Consider the following 20,171-nt stretch of genomic DNA (forward strand, 5'->3'; position numbering starts at 1 on the left):
ACGTCCTGCCACAGTGGGGACATGTCAGGCCTGGATCAGGGGGTTGGGATGGTTCTGGAACTGCATGGTGGTGTCTTCGCCTCCGCTGATCCCTCCGGTGTTGGTTCCGACACTCCTCCAGATACATGACCCCGTCATGGCATAGCGAGCGCCACAGCGATCGATTGGCTGCAGCTGTCTCAAATTCGTAGGGTTTGATGTTGCACCTCTTCAATATCCCTTTCAGTTGGTCTTTGTACCGCAGCTTTTGTCCTCCGGGCTTTCTGCTGGCTGAAAGGAGCTGACCATAAAGCATCTGGCGAGGCAATCGGTGTCCTGGCATCCGGATGGTGTGACCAACCCACCGGAGTTGTCGCTGTGCCAGGGTGGCCTCTATGCTTATGGACTCAGTGTGCTGTAAGATGTCCGTATGAGGAACTCGATCCTGCCATGTGATGCAAAGAATGCGTTGGAGACATCTGATGTTAAATGCATCAAGGCAGCGGATGTGTCTGCGGTATATTGTCCAGGCTTCTGACCCATACAGCAGAGTTGAAACACACACCGCCCTGTAGACAGACACTTTCGTTGAGGTTCGAAGGGGGTTGTTTTCAAACACCCGGGAGCGCAGTCTTCCAAAGGCAGAGGAGGCTGAGTTGATACGAGCCTGGATGTCATCATCGATCTGGCATGTTGGGGTCAGAGTACTGTCGAGGTAGCAAAACTGCTCAACGAGTTTGAGGGGTGTGCCGCTGATGGTAAAGACAGGGGGTGTAGGGGATTGGGACCTCTCCTGGATGAGTACCTCTGTTTTCTGGATGTTGATCATCAGACCTAGTGAGCGGTAGACTGATGACATGGTGTCTAGTGCATGCTGCATGGCATCAGGAGTGTGGGCGAGGAGTGCGCAGTCGTCTGCATATTGCAGCTCCTGGATGTTGGTGCCTGACATCTTCGTCTTTGCCTGTAGGCGCCGGATGTTGAATAGGCTCCCATCCAGGCGAAACTCGATGAAGACACCACTATCCTTTGTGATGGACTGGCGGAATAGGAGTGTGGCTGCTGCCAGGAAAAGATTGAAGATCTTTGGGGCCAGTACACACCCCTGCTTCAACCCTACTTTCACTGGGAAAGAGGGGGACTGTTCACTGCCTACAAGTACACAGGCCTGCATACCATCATGAAACTGTTTTAGGATGCTGAGAAACTTGGGGGGGGACACCAAACTTCTTGAGGATGCTCCAGAGCAAATCACGGTCAACTGTGTCAAAGGCCTTGGTGAGGTCAATAAAGGTAATGTAGAGGTCCTTGTTTTGTTCCCTGCATTTCTCCTGGATTTGACGGGCAGCGAAGATCATGTCTAGTGTACTTCGGTTCTTTCTGAAGCCACACTGTGTCTCTGGGAGGATGCCCTCTGTTAAAAATGAAAGGCGAGAAAGCATAATTTTCGCAAGTACCTTGCCGGCCACTGAGAGAAGGGAGATGCCACGACTGTTTCCACAAGATGATTTATCTCCTTTCTTCTTGTAGATGGTGACAATGTTGCTGTCTTTCCATTCTTGAGGCAGGGCCTCCCTGTGCCAGATGGCTAGTAGGAAGTGAAACAGCTTCCGCTTCAGTAGATAGCCTCCCTTCTTCAGTATCTCAGCCGGAATTCCGTCAGGGCCAGGGCTCTTGTTGTTTTTGAGGCTCCTGATTGCAGTAAGGACCTCACTGAACATGGGGGGATCATCAAGGAAGGGAGAAGGCGGGAGATCTGGGAGTGCATTGAGCACTGATGGATCAGAGGGGTTTATTTTATTGAGCAGTGAGTCGAAGTGCTCAGCCCAACGCTCAAGAATTTGTTGTTTATCCTTGAATAACACGTGTCCGTCTGCGGATCTTACTGGAGCGATGCTTCGCTTTTGTGGGCCATAGATGGATTTTGCAGCAGCGTAGAATGCGTAGGTATTATTAGCATCTGCATATCCCTGGATCTCCTGGGCTTTTTTGAGCCACCACTCATTTTCCATGAACCGCAGTTGTTTCTGTGTCTCAGCTCTGGTTGTTTTATAATGGTGGGGGAGTGATGGAGAGTGAGGGTTGGAGAGCAGGGCAGCATGGGCTTTGCGCTTGGCGTCCAGCAGCTCCTGTATTTCTACCGAGCTGATGTCGAACCAGTCTTGATGGTGCTTCTGAGTAAAGCCGATGGTTTCAGAGGCAGCTTGATGTAATGTTGACCTCAGTTTTGCCCACTCACTGTCCATGTCACAGGTGGTGCCGTAATACTCCAAGGTGGAAAGCCCCGTAGCTAGCTTGCTGCGGTAGTGAGATGTACACTCTGGAGAATCCAGGGCCCTGCAGTTCAGTCGCTTTCTTGGCTGCTGTTTCTTGTGCGGGGGTCGGATTTTCATCCTCAGCTTGGATCTGATCAGCCGGTGGTCAGTCCAGCATTCAGCCCCACGTAAGGCCCTGGTTATGCAGACGTCTTGTCGATCTTGTTGCCGTGTAATTATATAGTCCAGCAGGTGCCAATGTTTGGACCGTGGGTGCATCCAAGATGTTATGTATTTCTTTTTTAACTGAAAAATTGTGTTAGTGATGAGAAGTTGGTGCTCAGAGCGCAGAGAGAGGAGTCGAATGCCGTTGTTGTTTATTTTCCCAGATCCATGAGGCCCGATTATTTTAGTCCAGAGCTGGGCATCTGTGCCAACTCGGGCATTGAAGTCACCCATGAGGACAAGCTTATCGGACTTAGGGACTCTGGATAGGGCAGCCGCAAGAGACTCGTAGAAGGCATCTTTGATGTTGCTATCAGCATCCAGGGTAGGGGCATACGCACTGAGTAGCGTAGTAAACCGGCCTTTCACCAGGGGGATACGCCAGGTCATGAGCCGCTCACTGATGCCTTGGGGGGACTCTGGGATGTTATTGAGTAATTTGCTTTTTACAGCAAAGCCAACTCCATGGAGCCTACGTTCGCCTTCTGGGAGACCCTTCCAGAAGAAGGTGTAGCCTTCACCGACTTCTGTCTGGGAGTCTTCACCCGACAACCGAGTTTCGCTGAGTGCTGCGATGTTGACATTGTATCTCTTGAGCTCATGTGCAATGAGCGCCGTCCGTCTATGAGGTCTCTCCGTCCCATCCTGCGTGTCGAGGAGGGTGCGGACACTCCAGGTACCCAGGTGTATAGTCATATGCTTTCCTTTGTTATGTTTTCGACCGCAGTAGGGGATGCCTTGGTGGCTGCGGTTTGCCACCCAGGTGTGAGGAACAGACAATTTTTGGGTCACCTTTTCCAGACACACACACACACACACACACACACACACACACAGGCTGAGGGCACTTTTTAAGACGAGGCAAAAAAGGGCAGGGGCTCAAGCACCCATAGGGCCCTATGTGTGCACGTGCCTGCTTAACATAGTCTGAGGTCACATTGTTATGGGAGACGCACTGCATCCTGTCAGTAAGATACGAGTTAAACCAAGACAAGGCTAAGTCTGACATACCAATACGTGTTTTGATACGCTCTAATAAAATATTATGATCGACGGTATCGAAAGCAGCGCTAAGATCAAGAAGCAGCAACATAGATGACACATCAGAATCCATTGTTAGCAATAGATCATTAGTCATTTTTGCGAGGGCTGTCTCCGTAGAGTGATTTGCCCTGAAACCGGATTGAAAGGGTTCACAGTTATTGTTAGACACTAAGTGTTCATTTAGCTGCTGTGCAACAATTTTTTCGAGGATTTTCGAAAAAAACGGAAGGTGGGACACCGGCCGGTAGTTTACCATGAGGTCAGGATCGAGGTTAGGTCTTTTGAGCAGAGGATGAATAATTGCTTTTTTGAATGCTAAGGGAACAGTGCCAGAGGAAAGTGATACGTCTATAATATTTAGCACTGATGGACCTAATATTACAAAAAGCTCCTTGATAAGTCTCCCAGGAAGTGGGTCAAGTAAACATGTTGTTTGTTTTATCCCATTTACATGCCGTAGCAATTCCTCTAATGTTATTTCATCAAAAAGAGAAAGACTATTTTGGGAGGGCAATATCCGTCGTATATATAGTCGTATATACGAGAACCCAGTTGTAGCTGGGATGCGTTGTGTTTGATCTCCTTTCTAATGAGTTTAATTTTCTTATTAAGGCTGAAGCAATCGAGCCGGTCCCAGAACCAGCCAATGAGGTGTCAATTTTGATGTCATGTGACACGGGTCTCGCAAAGAAACATAAAAGCAGTTAACTGGGCTACCTTTATTTTTTTTATACACTGATTTTTTTATACACTGAATTTTAAAACACTGAATTTTGTTCCAATAAAATTGTCAGCATAGTTTGATGGACAAATCATGGTAAAAAAAAAAGCTTTCGCAATAAAGACAAATGAACCACCATCCATCATTTTGCCAGGGCTTGTATGAATACAAATTACAAAGCTTTCGGTTGAACAACAGGTAATATTTCATGTTCGTTTAAAAAAACCCCGAAAAAAACAATGTTGATATGTTTGACTCGTTATTTGCTTGAAACAAATCAAAGTTGCAATAAAACATATTTTCAAGGATTGAAGAGGGGTTTCGTAGTTTCTACCGCGAGATGTGTTAATATCGCGAGAACTGTATTCTGCTGCTGCGTTCAAGATAAATAGGCAAAAAGCGCTGTCGATACCGAACACATCTTTGGTGCTTTTAATAATTCATCATATATATATATATATATATATATATATATATATATATATATATATATATATATATATATATATATATATATATATATATATGTATATATATATATATATATGTATATATATATATATATATATATATATATATATATATATATATATATATGTATATATATATATATATGTATATATATATATATATATATATATATATATATATATATATATATATATATATATATATATATATATATATATATATGTATATATATATATATATATATATATATATGTATACATATTGTACATTCTAGTAATATCCTTTCGTCAGTCTTGCTCCAAACTGTCTCACGACGGCGTATGTTACCTGTTTCCTACCGTCAGTGAAAGCAGCACGAGAGCCCCATAGTTGACACTTCTGTCGTGCGTCAAGCTAAAAAGGCTCAGCATGTCTGAGAAAGAATTGGGACAAAAGTGGGACCGATGCCTGGCGGATGGTGTCATTAAGCTCGGTAAATGTCTTACATTTTCATATCGATGTGGAATATGATGGAAGGAATATGGTGGACAACACTGCTGTCATTGACTAGTCAGGCAGGCAGCTAGCGAGCTAGCTAGCCAGCTAGCGAGAAAGGGCAAGGCAAAGTCCTCTAAAAATGTTATTTATTATTATGTGGAGAAGCACAATTCATAACTTTTAAAGGCTAGAATCTTTACTTTCTTCGTGAATAATTCACGTTCAGTGTTTGGAGCAAATATTGACAGTTCAAGTCAACACCAAACTTTATATCAGTCAAATACATTCATAATAATGGATCACAAACACTTGCATTATTCTTTTTATTTGTTTGTATTTGACACTAAACTCTTATATTTTTTCTATGATGTATTTTTTATTTTGTCTTTTATTATGTGTTAATATGATTTGTATATTTGTTTTACCTATTTACTACGGAGCCCCTAAAGCACATATGTCAGAGTCAAGGCCCGCGGGCCATATCCGGCCCGCGAGAAGGTTTTTTACGGCCCTTGGGATGATCTTGATTTATTATTAGAACCGGCCCGCAGACCGCAGATCTTTTTTTTTTTTTTTTTTTTTTTTTTTTAGACCGCAGATCTTTTACACGCACCAAGCGGATGCCGGTCCAAGGTTCCGAAAGGGGGCGAGCGGCCCGCCGGGACGCGCCTGCCGGCCGAAGGGCTGCAGCCCGGCCGTCAGTCGCGGAGCCCGCCGTGCCACGCGCGCCAAGGGGGCGGGCCGAAACCCGGCCCCGAGGCCCTGAGACTTCTGCTTTGTTTCCCCAAACCGCGCGTCACCGCCGGGCCCGCACCACCGTCGGGCTGCAGCCCGAGCGTCGGTGGCGGAACCCGTCATGTGCCGCGCGCGCCAAGCGGAGCGGGGGGGTCAAGCGGGCCGAAACCCGCAGGCCACCCCCTCACCACGAGGCCCTGAGACTTCTGCGTTTGACCCCTTCGCGCGGCCCGTCGGGACGCGCCCGCCGTCAAGCCACGAGGGCCAGCCGTCGGGTCGCGGAGCCCGCCGTGCCACGCGCGCCAAGGGGCGGGCCGAAACCAGCGGGGGGTTTCGGGCACCCAACTCGCCTCCCTCCCACGGAGGGAGGAGGGGGGTTTAATGTGAACATTACTGTGCAATCACATATTTAGAGTTTTTACTCAATTCAAGTTTAAAAGTTAAAGTTTAATATTTGTTTTCACTGCATGTTACTTCTCCTTAAACAAAGTGTTGTTTTTGATTTATAGATTTTTGCACTTTATTTTATTGTATTTCAATTTAATTATATTTTAAAAATATTTCAGTTGAGTGGATGATAGAAAATTGCTATTATTGTTTTTTTCTTTGAAGTAAATTTAGCCCACTTTTGCTAAAATAGAAAATATAGGTTACTGATGGTGCCTTGAATACCGGTTTCTTTCATTTAATGTTCATGTTATGGGGATTTTTATATAAAGGAAATTTGTCTTTTGTGTCTGTTGAAAATTAAAGATTACTGACAGAGCCATAAGAAAATATTGCTTTATTTATCTGATCATATTGGAATATATTTGTTAGGTTTTCAGTAGGTTCAATTAGGTTCACTAGACTATATGCGTCATTTAAAAATTTTTCAATGAACATTCGAACAGTCCGGCCCTCGGCTTGTAGCTAAATTTTTTATTTGGCCCTCCGTCCATTTGACTTTGACACCCCTGCCCTAAAGGGACATGGAGGGGAAAAAAATGTTTTGCGAGATCTAGCAAAAGGTCCACATGTCAGTGAACCGGAAGTAAAACAGACACAGCGATGGTGAACCGGAAATGAAACAGACAAAGTGATGGAGGAGCCTACCCATTTTATTGATTTCTATTTTAGTATTGGACTAACATATAAAGACATCAAATCGTATTATGGTCCCACAACAGAGCACAGATGATGAGTAGGCTCCCGCTCCTCCATCGCTGTGTCTGTTTTACTTCCGGTTCACTGACATAGGAAAAAACGTTTTGCGAGATCTCGCAAAATATCCATGTCCCTTTAAGGGCTCCGCAATTTACCTTTTCAACTTTATTTTACAATTGAATTGTGTATTACATTAATTCATTAGCACATTTATTTTTGTTTTATATTATCATTGAATGTATTCACATCATTGATATTGTGAGACAAAATGAAAATAATACATACATTCTACTATAATTCTCTGGATATTCTATTGTATTCATTTCTTACTCTACACACTTTTATTAGGTTTTAATTTATACTTCATAATAATAAATATGTACTTTTAATGAAATATTTTTGATTATTTTCTAAACGTGTATCAATTCTATAAATAATTGTATCTAATTATTTGTATTGTTTTATTAATATTCTAGACAGTATAGCAGACCAGGGCATTCTGCGGCCCGCGGGCCACATCCGGCCCTTTGTGCGTCCCTGTCCGGCCCGCGTGAGGCCAATCATAAATTACAAAATACATTTTAAAAAGTATCTATGTTGAGTGTGCAATACTACGGTGCTGCTTTTGTTTTGAAAAGCGTTATTTGTATTACTTCCGTGTGGACGTATGCGCGTGCGTGATTGTGAGTGAATGTTAACAGCTGCAATCACAAATTACAAAATAAAGTTGAAAAAACATCTATGTCGTGCGCGCAATTCAACTGTGCTGCTTTTATTTTGAAAAGTGTTATTTATGGGCGTATGTCCGTGTGTAACGTGTGAGTGAAGGTGCACAGCGACAAGTGATGCACGGTTTACACCCGAGACGCCAAAAAGAGAAAAGTTGATGAAGAATGGCGTGTTTTCAACAAGACATGGACTGCCAAGCAACGTTCCCTCTAAGGTGTGCGCCTGCGCAATTGCGCAGTGCTCAAGCGTTCTCTGCGCACAGCAAATATGTGCCGCGCACCAAATCAAATCCCATCTGAATTCTAAACAAAATAAACACATTTATTCTGTGTAATTTTGCAATGCAACTTTGAGTGACAGTGACAACAAGCGGCCCTAACGGTGTTCGTCAACACCGTTCAATTGAACACCGTTCAATTATTGTAACGTCTATCGAGATGCTTCAAGGCCAGGAATTATATCGATCACTTTATTGAGCAAAACTGTTTATATTCGGCCATAATCACACCAAAAACATGAGTAAAACACTTCTATCTGGAAAAACTAATCATTTTCTGCCGTACAAACCAGGCCAAAACCAACTTGTCATCTGTCACCAACACGCATAGCACTAAACCACTGGTGCGTTTATGGCCACACAAAAAGTCGGACAACTCAAACACCACACAAAGTTACACTATGACTCCTCAGTCATACGTGTGCTTATTTTACTGTCATTTATTATTAATGTTTATTTATATTAATCATGGAATGCTGTTACTAGAGAAAGTTAGAGGAATGCACACTTCATCCTATGCTTACATTTCATTATGCAACATGAGGATGTTTAAGGGGAACTAAATGTGATCTCTGAAAAGGATACACATAATTTCCAAAGCAGTGCTTTTGGTATAAAGTTAAGTTAGGTTAAATGAAAGTATTATTATTATTATTATTAATTATTATTATTATTATCATTATTATTATTATTATTATTATTATTATTATTATTATTATTATTTATCTTACGGTATACATCAAAAATAATATTGAGCAAAATTTAATTGAAATATTGTCGATGTGGCCCTCCAGCAGTGCTCGGGGTGCTCATGCGGCCCCCAGTAAAAATTAATTGCCCACCCCTGCAGTATAGTATGTGTCGGTCTTTGAGTGTATCGTGTATTGACATTATTTATACTGTCAGCCAAAATATACATATATGAAGTGAAATTAATAATATATATATACATATATATATGCGGAGGGGGGCGTGGCCTGCGGGCCTGCTGCGGAACGGGGTGTTGCCAGGACCGGCCTCGAAGACAGCGACAGGTGCGTAGATGGCCCAGATGGGCCTTGTTATCTAATCACCTGTCGCCTTTATTAGCAGCAGCCGTGATGAGACGAGAAGTCGAGGTGTGAGGTGCTGCTGAGCGGACGCAGCAGACAAAGACACTTTGCTGAAAAGCAAAAGCCTCTGCACCTTATTATGAAAATAAAACAGTATTATACCCTGAAATTCCTGGCTCTCCTGGCAGTGTGTGGTGGTCCGAAGAACCCACTAGAGGGACCTCCACGTGTGGGTGTGAGGCAGGCGATCCGGGTTGCCGGCCCGCCGGCGCCCTCCCCCGGCCCGGGTGAGACGTACTGTATGCCAGTAAGGATACAAAGGAGTACACACCGGGCGATGGTGGATTCAGGCTGCGAGCAGTCCATGATCCACCAGAACCTGGTTGGACCCAGGGCTTTGAGGCAGGCAACACGGGTGAAAATTAAATGTGTTGATGGGGATGTGCACGAGTACCCTGTGGTGCCAGTAGAAATTTGGTGCACCTCACGCACCCCTTAATTATAGGAACGAATTGGGCGGGGTTTCATGACTTAGTAAAACAGTGCGCAGTGGTGCGTTCACGGCCGGTAGGGAAACGGGATATCTGCGCTGTTCTCAGCGGCGACGCGAGGTCATCCAGCGCTGCAGAGGGGGAACCGGCGGGGACTTCGCGGGAAGTCCCCCCGGGCTCCTAATGGCACCCCGTGGAGGATTTCCCCCTTAAACAGTCGCGGGATGACACTCAGCGCTCGGCCTGGGACCAAGTGATATCAATTGACGGTCAGCGGGTGCGCCCGGGAATAGAGTGGGTATTCCCGCACTTTGCATTAATTAGGGACAGATTATACAGAGTGAGTCGTGACACTCAGACAGGAGAAGAAATCAACCAGTTGTTGGTGCCGCAACGCCGTCGGGAAATGATTTTCCAGGCAGCGCACTTCAATCCCATGGCTGGCAACATGTGGTAAGATAAGACACTCAATCGGGTAATGGTCCGGTTCTTTGGCCGGGCATCCAAGCAGACGTGCGCCGCTGGTGCGCTGCCTGCCCGGACTGCCAGCTAGTCAATTCTGCGGCCACCCCGAAGGCGCCTTTGCGGCCATTACCACTCATGGAGGTCCCATTTGAAAGGATTGGCATGGACCTCATCGGACCATTCCACCCGAGCACTCGGGGATATGGTTTTGTGTTAGTCCTGGTGGATTACGCAACTCGATATCCCGAAGCAGTGCCGCTGCGGTCCATCTCGGCAACGAGCGTGGCACAAGCACTGTTTTAGGTCATCTCCCGAGTTCGAATCCCGAAAGAGATTCTGACTGACCAGGGCACTTCCTTTATGTCACGCACGATAAAGGAACTATACGGATTATTGGGAATTAAGGTTATTCGAACCAGCGTCTACCACCCGCAAACCGACGGGTTGGTGGAGCGGCTGAATGAGACGCCGAAAACCATGATTCGTAAGTTTACGCACAAGGACAAACCATCCATCCATCCATCCATCCATCTTCTTCCGCTTATCCAAGGTGGGGTCGCGGGGGCAGCAGCTTAAGCAGGGAAGCCCAGACTTCCCTCTCCCCAGCCACTTCGTCCAGCTCCTCCCGGGGGATCCCGAGGCGTTCCCAGGCCAGCCGGGAGACATAGTCTTCCCAACATGTCCTGGGTCTTCCCCGTGGCCTCCTACCGGTCGGACGTGCCCTAAACACCTCCCTAGGGAGGCGTTCGGGTGGCATCCTAACCAGATGCCCGAACCACCTCATCTGGCTCCTCTCGATGTGGAGGAGCAGCGGCTTTACTTTGAGCTCCCCCCGGATGGCAGAGCTTCTCACCCTATCTCTAAGGGAGAGCCCCGCCACCCGGCGGAGGAAACTCATTTCGGCCGCTTGTACCCGTGATCTTGTCCTTTCGGTCATAACCCAAAGCTCATGACCATAGGTGAGGATGGGAACGTAGATCGACCGGTAAATTGAGAGCTTTGCCTTCCGGCTCAGCTCCTTCTTCACCACAACGGATCGATACAGCGTCCGTAATTACTGAAGACGCCGCACCGATCCGCCTGTCGATCTCACGATCCACTCTTCCCTCACTCGTGAACAAGACTCTGAGGTACTTGAACTCCTCCACTTGGGGCAGGGTCTCCTCCGCAACCCGGAGATGGCACTCCACCCTTTTCCGGGCGAGAACCATGGATTCGGACTTGGAGGTGCTGATTCTCATCCCAGTCGCTTCACACTCAGCTGCGAACCAATCCAGCGAGAGCTAAAGATCCTGGCCAGATGAAGCCATCAGGACCACATCATCTGCAAAAAGCAGAGACCTAATCCTGCAGCCACCAAACCAGATCCCCTCAACGCCTTGACTGCGCCTAGAAATTCTGTCCATAAAAGTTATGAACAGAATCTGTGACAAAAGGCAGCCTTGGCGGAGTCCAACCCTTTGATTGATTGATTGATTGAGACTTTTATTAGTAGGTTGCACAGTGAAGTACATATTCCGTACAATTGACCACTAAATGGTAACACCCGAATAAGTTTTTCAACTTGTTTAAGTCGGGGTCCACTTAAATTGATTCATGATACAGATATATACTATCATATATACTATCATCATAATACAGTCATCACACAAGATAATCACATTGAATTATTTACATTATTTACAATCAGGGGTGCGGAGGGGGTGGGGGGTAGGCTATGGACAGCAAGTAGTGGACATATAGAGAGAGAGAGAGAGAGAGAAAGAGAGCGAGAGAGAGAGAGAGAGAGAGAGATCAGAAGGCATAATAAAAAGTATCTGCATTTGATTGTTTACATTTGATGATTAGCAATCCGGGGAGGGTGTTAGTTTAGGGTTGTAGCTGCCTGGAGGTGAACTTTTAGTGCGGTTTTGAAGGAGGATAGAGATGCCCTTTCTTTTATACCTGTTGGGAGCGCATTCCACATCGATGTGGCATAGAAAGAGAATGAGTTAAGACCTTTGTTAGTTCGGAATCTGGGTTTAACGTGGTTAGTGGAGCTCCCCCTGGTGTTGTGGTTATGGCGGTCATTTACGTTAAGGAAGTAGTTTGACATGTACTTCGGTATCAGGGAGGTGTAGTGGATTTTATAGACTAGGCTCAGTGCAAGTTGTTTAACTCTGTCCTCCACCTTGAGCCAGCCCACTTTAGAGAAGTGGGTAGGAGTGAGGTGGGATCTGGGGTGGAGGTCTAGAAGTAACCTGACTAGCTTGTTCTGAGATGTTTGGAGTTTAGATTTGAGGGTTTTGGAGGTGCTAGGGTACCAGGAGGTGCATGCGTAATCGAAAAAGGGTTGAACGAGAGTTCCCGCCAGAATCCTCAAGGTGCTTTTGTTGACCAGAGAGGAGATTCTGTAGAGAAATCTCGTTCGTTGGTTAACCTTTCTGATTACCTTGGTTGCCATTTTATCACAGGAAAGGTTAGCCTCTAGAATGGAACCTAGGTAGGTGACCTCATCTTTCCTGGTGATAACAATGTCACCCACTTTTATGGTGAAGTCATTGACTTTCTTAAGGTTGATGTGGGACCCAAACAGGATGGATTCTGTTTTACCCAAGTGTATGGATAGCTTGTTGTCAGCGAGCCAGGTGCAAGTTCTACACAGCTCACTGGAAACGTGTCCGACTTACTGCCGGCAATGCGGACCAAACTCTGGCACTGATCATACAGGGAGCGGACCGCCACAATCAGACAGTCCGATACCCCATACTCTCTGAGCACTCCCCACAGGACTTCCAGAGGGACACGGTCGAATGCCTTCTCCAAGTCCACAAAACACATGTAGACTGGTTGGGCAAACTCCCATGCACCCTCAAGGACCCTGCCGAGAGTATAGAGCTGGTCCACAGTTCCACGACCAGGACGAAAACCACACTGTTCCTCCTGAATCCGAGGTTCGACTATCCGGCGTAGCCTCCTCTCCAGCACACCTGAATAGACCTTACCGGGAAGGCTGAGGAGTGTGATCCACGATAGTTAGAACACACCTTCCGGTTCCCCTTCTTAAAGAGAGGAACCACCACCCCGGTCTGCCAATCCAGAGGTACCGCCCCCGATGTCCACGCGATGCTGCAGAGTCTTGTCCACCAAGACAGCCCCACAGCATCCAGAGCCTTAAGGAACTCCGGGCGGCTCTCATCCACCCCCGGGGCCTTGCCACCGAGGAGCTTTCTAACTACCTCAGTAACCTCAGCCCCAGAAATAGGAGAGCCCACCACAGATTCCCCAGGCACTGCTTCCTCATAGGAAGACGTGTTGGTGGGATTGAGGAGGTCTTCGAAGTATTCCCTCCACCGATCCACAACATCCGCAGTCAAGGTCAGCAGAACACCATCCTCACCATACACGGTGTTGATAGTGCACTGCTTCCCCTTCCTGAGGCGGCGGATGGTGGTCCAGAATCGCTTCGAAGCCGTCCGGAAGTCGTTTTCCATGGCTTCCCCGAACTTCTCCCATGTCGGAGTTTTTACCTCCGCGACCGCCGAAGCCGCACGCCGCTTGGCCTGTCGGTACCTGTCCGCTGCCTCAGGAGTCCTATGAGCCAAAAGAACCTGATAGAACTCCTTCTTCAGCTTGACGGCATCCCTCACCGCCGGTGTCCACCAACGGGTTCTAGGATTACCGCCACGACAGGCACCAACTACCTTGCGGCCACAGCTCCAATCATCCGCCTCGACAATAGAGGTGCGGAACGTGGTCCATTCGGACTCAATGTCCAGCACCTCCCTCGTGACATGTTCAAAGTTCTTCCGGAGGTGGGAATTGAAACTCTCTCTGACAGGAGACTCTGCCAGACGTTCCCAACAAACCCTCACAATGCGTTTGGGCCTGCCAGGTCTGTCCGGCATCCTCCCCCACCATCGCAGCCAACTCACCACCAGGTGGTGATCGGTAGAAAGCTCCGCCCCTCTCTTCACCCGAGTGTCCAAAACATGAGGCCGCAAATCCGACGACACAACTACAAAGTCGATCATGGAACTGCGGCCTAGGGTGTCCTGGTGCCAAGTGCACATATGGACACCCTTATGTTTGAACATGGTGTTTGTTATGGACAATCTGTGACGGGCACAAAAGTCCAATAACAAAACACCGCTCGGGTTCAGATCCGGGCAGCCATTCTTCCCAATCACGCCTCTCCAGGTTTCACTGTCGCTGCCAACATGAGCGTTGAAGTCCCCCAGTAGAACGAGGGAATCACCCGGGGGAGCACTCTCAAGTACTCCCTCGAGTGAACCCAAAAAGGGTGGGTACTCTGAGCTGCGGTTTGGCGCGCAAGCGCAAACCACAGTCAGGACCCGTTCCCCCACCCGAAGGCGGAGGGAAGCTACCCTCTCGTCCACCGGGTTGAACTCCAACATACAGGCTCTGAGCCGGGGGGAAACAAGAATTGCCACCCCAGCCCGTCGCCTCTCACTGCCGGCAACGCCAGAGTAGAAGAGAGTCCAGCCCCTCTCGAGAGAACTGGTTCCAGAGCCCTTGCTGTGTGTCGAAGTGAGTCCGACTATGTCTAGTCGGAACTTCACCTCGCGCACTAGCTCAGGTTCCTTCCCCCCCAGTGAGGTGACATTCCACGTCCCAAGAGCTAGCTTCTGTAGCCGAGGATCGGACCGCCAAGTGCCCTGCCTTCGGCTCCCGCCCAGCTCACATCGCACCCGACCTCTATGACCCCTGCTATGGGTGGTGAGCCCATTGGAGGGGGAACCCATGTTGCCTCTTCGGGCTGTGCCCGGCCGGGCCCCATGGGGACAGGCCCGGCCACCAGGCGCTCGCCATCGTGCCCCACCTCCGGGCCTGGCTCCAGAGGGGGGCCCCGGTGACCCACGTCCGGGCGAGGGAAATCTGGGTCCATAGTTTTTATTTTTCATTGAGGTCTTCGAGCTGCTCTCTGTCTGATCCCTCACCTAGGACCAGTTTGTCTTGGGAGACCCTACCAGGGGGCATAAATCCCCCGGACAACATAGCTCCTAGGATCATTGGGACACGCAAACTCCTCTACCACGGTAAGGTGGCAGCTCAGAGAGGAGACAAGGACAAACCAAATTGCCATAAATGGCTAGATCCCCTGCTGTTTGCAATGCGGGAGGTACGCCAGGCCTCCACAGGGTTTTCCCCTTTTGAATTGTTGTTCGGCAGGAAGCCGTGCAAGGTTTTGGACATAATTAAAGAATGCTGGGAAGAAGGTCCAAAAATTTAATTCAATACGTCATGGACCTGAGAACAAAACTCCACAAGGTGGGGCACTTGTCACGTGAGAATTTGCACTCCACAAGGTGGGGCACTTGTCACGTGAGAATTTGCTCCGGGCCCAGGAACGTCAGCAGCGCTTGTATAACAGGGGGACGCAGCTAAGGAAATTTTCACCAGGAGAAAAAGTGCTTGTATTACGTCCAGCTCGAAATTACTCGCCAAGTGGCAAGGACGTTTTGTGGTCACACGGCGAGTGGGCGATGTGGATTATGAGGTCCGGCGCTCGGACCGGGGCGGAGGCACCCAAATTTACCATCTCAACCTCCTGAAAGTATGGAAGGAGGTGGAGCCTGTTTCCATGGTGATGGTGATCGAAGAAGAGGAGGAGTTCGGGCCGGAGAGCCCGCGCACCGCCCCGCCCTCCCTCGTTCTCTTTGACAATCAGCTCACGTTAGCACAGAAAGCAGATGTTGCTAAGCTGCAGCAGCGCTTTTCTGATGTGTTCTCCCCTCGGCCCGGCCGCACGAACCTCATCCAACATCACATTGAGACCTGCCCGGTTGTTACAGTGCGGTCTCGGCCCTACAGGCTCCCCGAACACAAACGCAAAGTGGTTCGGGACGAATTAAAGTTTATGCGGGCGTTAGAGGTAATAGAAGAGTCACACAGTGCGTGGTGCAGCCCCATCATTCTGGTAGGGAAGAAGGATGGGTCTGTGTGGTTCTGTGTGGATTACCGCAAGGTAAATGAGGTCTCATGTTTTGACGCCTACCCAATGCCCCGGGTCAACGAGCTCCTGGATCGGCTGGGCACTGCTCATTTTTTCACGACACTGGATGCGATCAAGGGCTACTGGCAGATTCCATTGTCACCAGAGTCCAAGGAAAAAACGGAATTTCCACTCCGGAAGGATTGTACCAATTCGTGACACTTCCGTTTGGCTTGTTCGGTTCGCCCGCCACGTTCCAGCGCCTCATGGACCGGGTGCTGGGGGGGGAGGGGGTAGTAGGCGCGGCCGGACGGCTGGCCTGCGTTTGGCGGTGGTGGTATGTGGAGGGGGGCGTGTCCTGCGGGCCTGCCGCGGAACCGGGTGTTGCCAGGACCGGGCTCGAAGACAGCGACAGGTGCGTAGATGGCCCAGGTGGGCCTTGTTATCTAACCACCTGTCGCCTTTATTAGCAGCAGCTGTGATGAGACGAGTAGTCGGGGTTGGAGGTGCTGCTGAGCAGACGCAGCAGACAAAGACACTTTGCTGAAAAGCAATAGCCTCTGCACCTTTTTATGAAAATAAAACAGTGTTATACTCTGAAATTCCTGGCTCTCCTGGCAGTGTGTGGTGGTCCGAAGAACCCACAAGAAGGCAACCTCTACAATATATATACAGTGTATATATATATATATATGTATGTATATATATATATATGTGTATCGTGACATGGCTTAAAAATATCAAGATATTAATAAAAGGCCATATCGCCCAGCCCTAGTATATATATATATATATATATATATATATATATATATATATATATATATATATATATATATATATATATATATATATATATATATATATATACACTACCGTTCAAAAGTTTGGGGTCACCCAAACAATTTTGTGGAATAGCCTTCATTTCTAAGAACAAGAATAGACTGTCGAGTTTTAGATGAAAGTTCTCTTTTTCTAGCCATTTTGAGCGTTTAATTGATCCCACAAATGTGATGCTCCAGAAACTCAATCTGCTCAAAGGAAGGTCAGTTTTGTAGCTTCTGTGACGAGCTAAACTGTTTTCAGATGTGTGAACATGATTGCACAAGGGTTTTCTAATCATCAATTAGCCTTCTGAGCCTATGAGCAAACACATTGTACCATTAGAACACTAGAGTGATAGTTGCTGGAAATGGGCCTCTATACACCTATGTTGATATTGCACCAAAAACCAGACATTTGCAGCTAGAATAGTCATTTACCACATTAGCAATGTATAGGGTGTAATTTTTTAAAGTGAAGACTAGTTTAAAGTTATCTTCATTGAAAAGTACAGTGCTTTTCCTTAAAAAATAAGGACATTTCAATGTGACCCCAAACTTTTGAACGGTAGTGTATATAAATCTATATATATATATATGTGTATATATATATATATATATATATATATATATATATATATATATATATATATATATATATAGCAATCCTCTCTAGGACTCAAAGCGCTTTACATCAGCCATTATCTACATCTTTAAGCTACATGTAAACCAATGTGGGAGGCACTGGGGGCAGGTGGGTAAAGTGTCTTGCCCAAGGACACATCGGCAGTGACAAGGATGGCAGAACCCGGAACCCTAAAGTTGCCGGCACAGCCGCTTTACTAACTGAGCCACGCTGCCCCCTACACTGTTCTATTTTTCTCTGAATTTTCTATATACATTGTATTCATACTGAAGACGTTTTTAATAGGTGTTAATTTACACATCATAAAATTAAATATGTACTTGTATTACAATTTTTTGATAATATTTTAAAACTCATATACATTTTATAAATCATTTATTATAATATATTTATTGTTGTATTAATATTTTAGACAGTATAGTATTTGTCAAACATGAGTGTAGAGCGTGTATTCACATTATTTATATTGTAAGCTAAAATAAATTTAAAAAAATGTATCTTCTATTTTTTTTAAATATTCTAAATATATTGAATTCATACTGAACATGTTTTTATTAGGTTTTAATTTTCACTTCATAAAAATAAATATGTACTTTTTAGTAAAAAATTGTGATTATTTTTTTTAACTCAAAATAATTGTGTAAATCTTCAATGTAGTTTATTAATTGTTGTAGTATTATTTTAGACAGTATAGTATTTGTCAAACATGAGTGTATCTGTGTTGGTCCTGTGATGAGGTGGCGACTTGTCCAGGGTGTAAGCCGCCTTCCGCCCGAATGTAGCTGAGATAGGCTACAGCACCCCCCGCAACCCCAAAAGGGACAAGCGGTAGGAAATGGATGGATGAATGGAGTGTAGAACGTCTTCTCACATTATTTATATTGTAAGCTAGAATAAAAAAACATATTTATATTCTATTTTTCTCTGACTATTCTATATGTAATTTATTCATACTGAACACTTTTAATAAGTTTTAATTTATACTTCATAAAAATAAATATGTACTTTTTTTGAAATATTTTTGATTGTTTTTTAAACTCAAATTAATCTTATAAATAATTTAATGCAACCGTTTTTATTGTTGTATTAATATTTTAGACTGTATAGTAGTTGTCAAACATGAGTGTAGAGTGTGAAATATATGTAATGTATATATATATATATATATATATATATATATATATATATATACTGTATATATATATATTTTTTTTTATTTTATTTTTGTCTCTGAATATTCTATATATATTCAAACATTTTTATTAGGTTTTAATTTATACTTCATAAAAATAAATATGTACTTTTTATTAAACATTTGTGTTTTTTTTAAAAACTCAAAATAATAGTATAAATCATTTAATGTAATTTATTTATTGTTGTATTTATAGTTTGGACAATATAGTATTTGTCAAACATGAGTGTAGAGCATGTATTCACATTTTTTATATTGTGAGCTAAAATAAAAATAAAAATATATCTCTATTTTTCTCTGAATATTCTATATATATTGTAGTCATACTGAGCACATTTTTATTAGGTTTTAATTTACACTTCATAAAAATAAAAATATATGTACATATGTATATATATATGTACTGCATATGTATGTATATATATATATATATATATATATATATATATATATATATATATATGTGTATATATATGTGTATATATTCATATATATATATATATATATTATCGCTTTCTGTAAATTGTTTGATTTTTAATGCAAAATAGTTGTCTTTCAATATGTAACATTTTGGTGTCAAATGAAAATAAACAAAGGTTCTTATGTGTTTCAGGCACGGGACTAAGCCTAGGAATGGTCTTTTCTGTCATCTTCTTTAAACGTGAGTACAATTGACTGTGGATGGAAGAAGAGCAGATATATGTATAAATATGTTTATTTGTTAGCAGGAGAAGATGTATGTAGTAATACGATTATTTGTTAGCAGGAGAAGAAGAAAAGATATATGTAGAAATATGATTATTTGTTAGCAGGAAAAGAAGAGAAGATGTATGTATAAATATGTTTATTTGTTAGCAGGAGAAAAGAGAAGATGTATGTAGAAATATGATTATTTGTTAGCAGGAGAATAAGAGAAGATGTATGTAGAAATATGATTATTTGTTAGCAGGAGAAGAAGAGAAGATGTATGTAGAAATATGATTATTTATTAGCAGGAGAAGAAGAGCAGATATATGTATAACTATGTTGTTGTTTAGGGCGCACGTGGCCCATCACGCTGGGCTCAGGACTGGGCGTTGGCATGGCGTACGCCAACTGTCAGAAGGAGCTGAGGTCACATGACCTGCCACACAGGAAGGTGGGTATGTCACACCACATGATGTAGTTGAGCCACTTGACCACTAGGGAGCGCAAGGAGTCTGGTCAATCACAACGCAGTAGATACCCGGTGGTGGTCTGAAAGCACGTGTTGCATCATACTAACTTGAGCTGACCTGTGTTTTGTTGGACAGGAACAATAACTTCAAGACACGGACCTTCCTCTTTTTACTTTGGGAGCATCTTGGCTTGTGTGGGAGTCAACATTTGCACTCGGACGTTCTCCCAGTATGACTCTGTATGACCTGTAACTGTATGTATTTATGTACATACGTATATATTTATGTACGTACGTATGCATTTATGTATGTAGGCCATCAGGACACTTTGTGTAATAAAATCTATATCAAAA

The 20,171-nt window shown here is 44.9% G+C and overlaps 1 protein-coding gene across 1 annotated transcript; it reads left to right on the forward strand.

Annotated features, from left to right (window-relative positions):
- Positions 1 to 5,007: 5,007 nt before the first annotated feature.
- On the forward strand, positions 5,008 to 20,171 carry micos10 (mitochondrial contact site and cristae organizing system subunit 10). Its single transcript, XM_062030502.1, has 4 exons — positions 5,008 to 5,167; positions 19,275 to 19,322; positions 19,699 to 19,799; positions 19,954 to 20,171. Exons 1-4 carry the CDS (start codon positions 5,104 to 5,106, stop codon positions 19,960 to 19,962), a joined length of 222 nt encoding a protein of 73 aa, XP_061886486.1. The 5' UTR covers positions 5,008 to 5,103; the 3' UTR covers positions 19,963 to 20,171.

The sequence above is a fragment of the Entelurus aequoreus genome, linkage group LG01, assembly GCF_033978785.1.
Source record: "Entelurus aequoreus isolate RoL-2023_Sb linkage group LG01, RoL_Eaeq_v1.1, whole genome shotgun sequence".
Lineage (NCBI taxonomy): Eukaryota > Metazoa > Chordata > Actinopteri > Syngnathiformes > Syngnathidae > Entelurus > Entelurus aequoreus.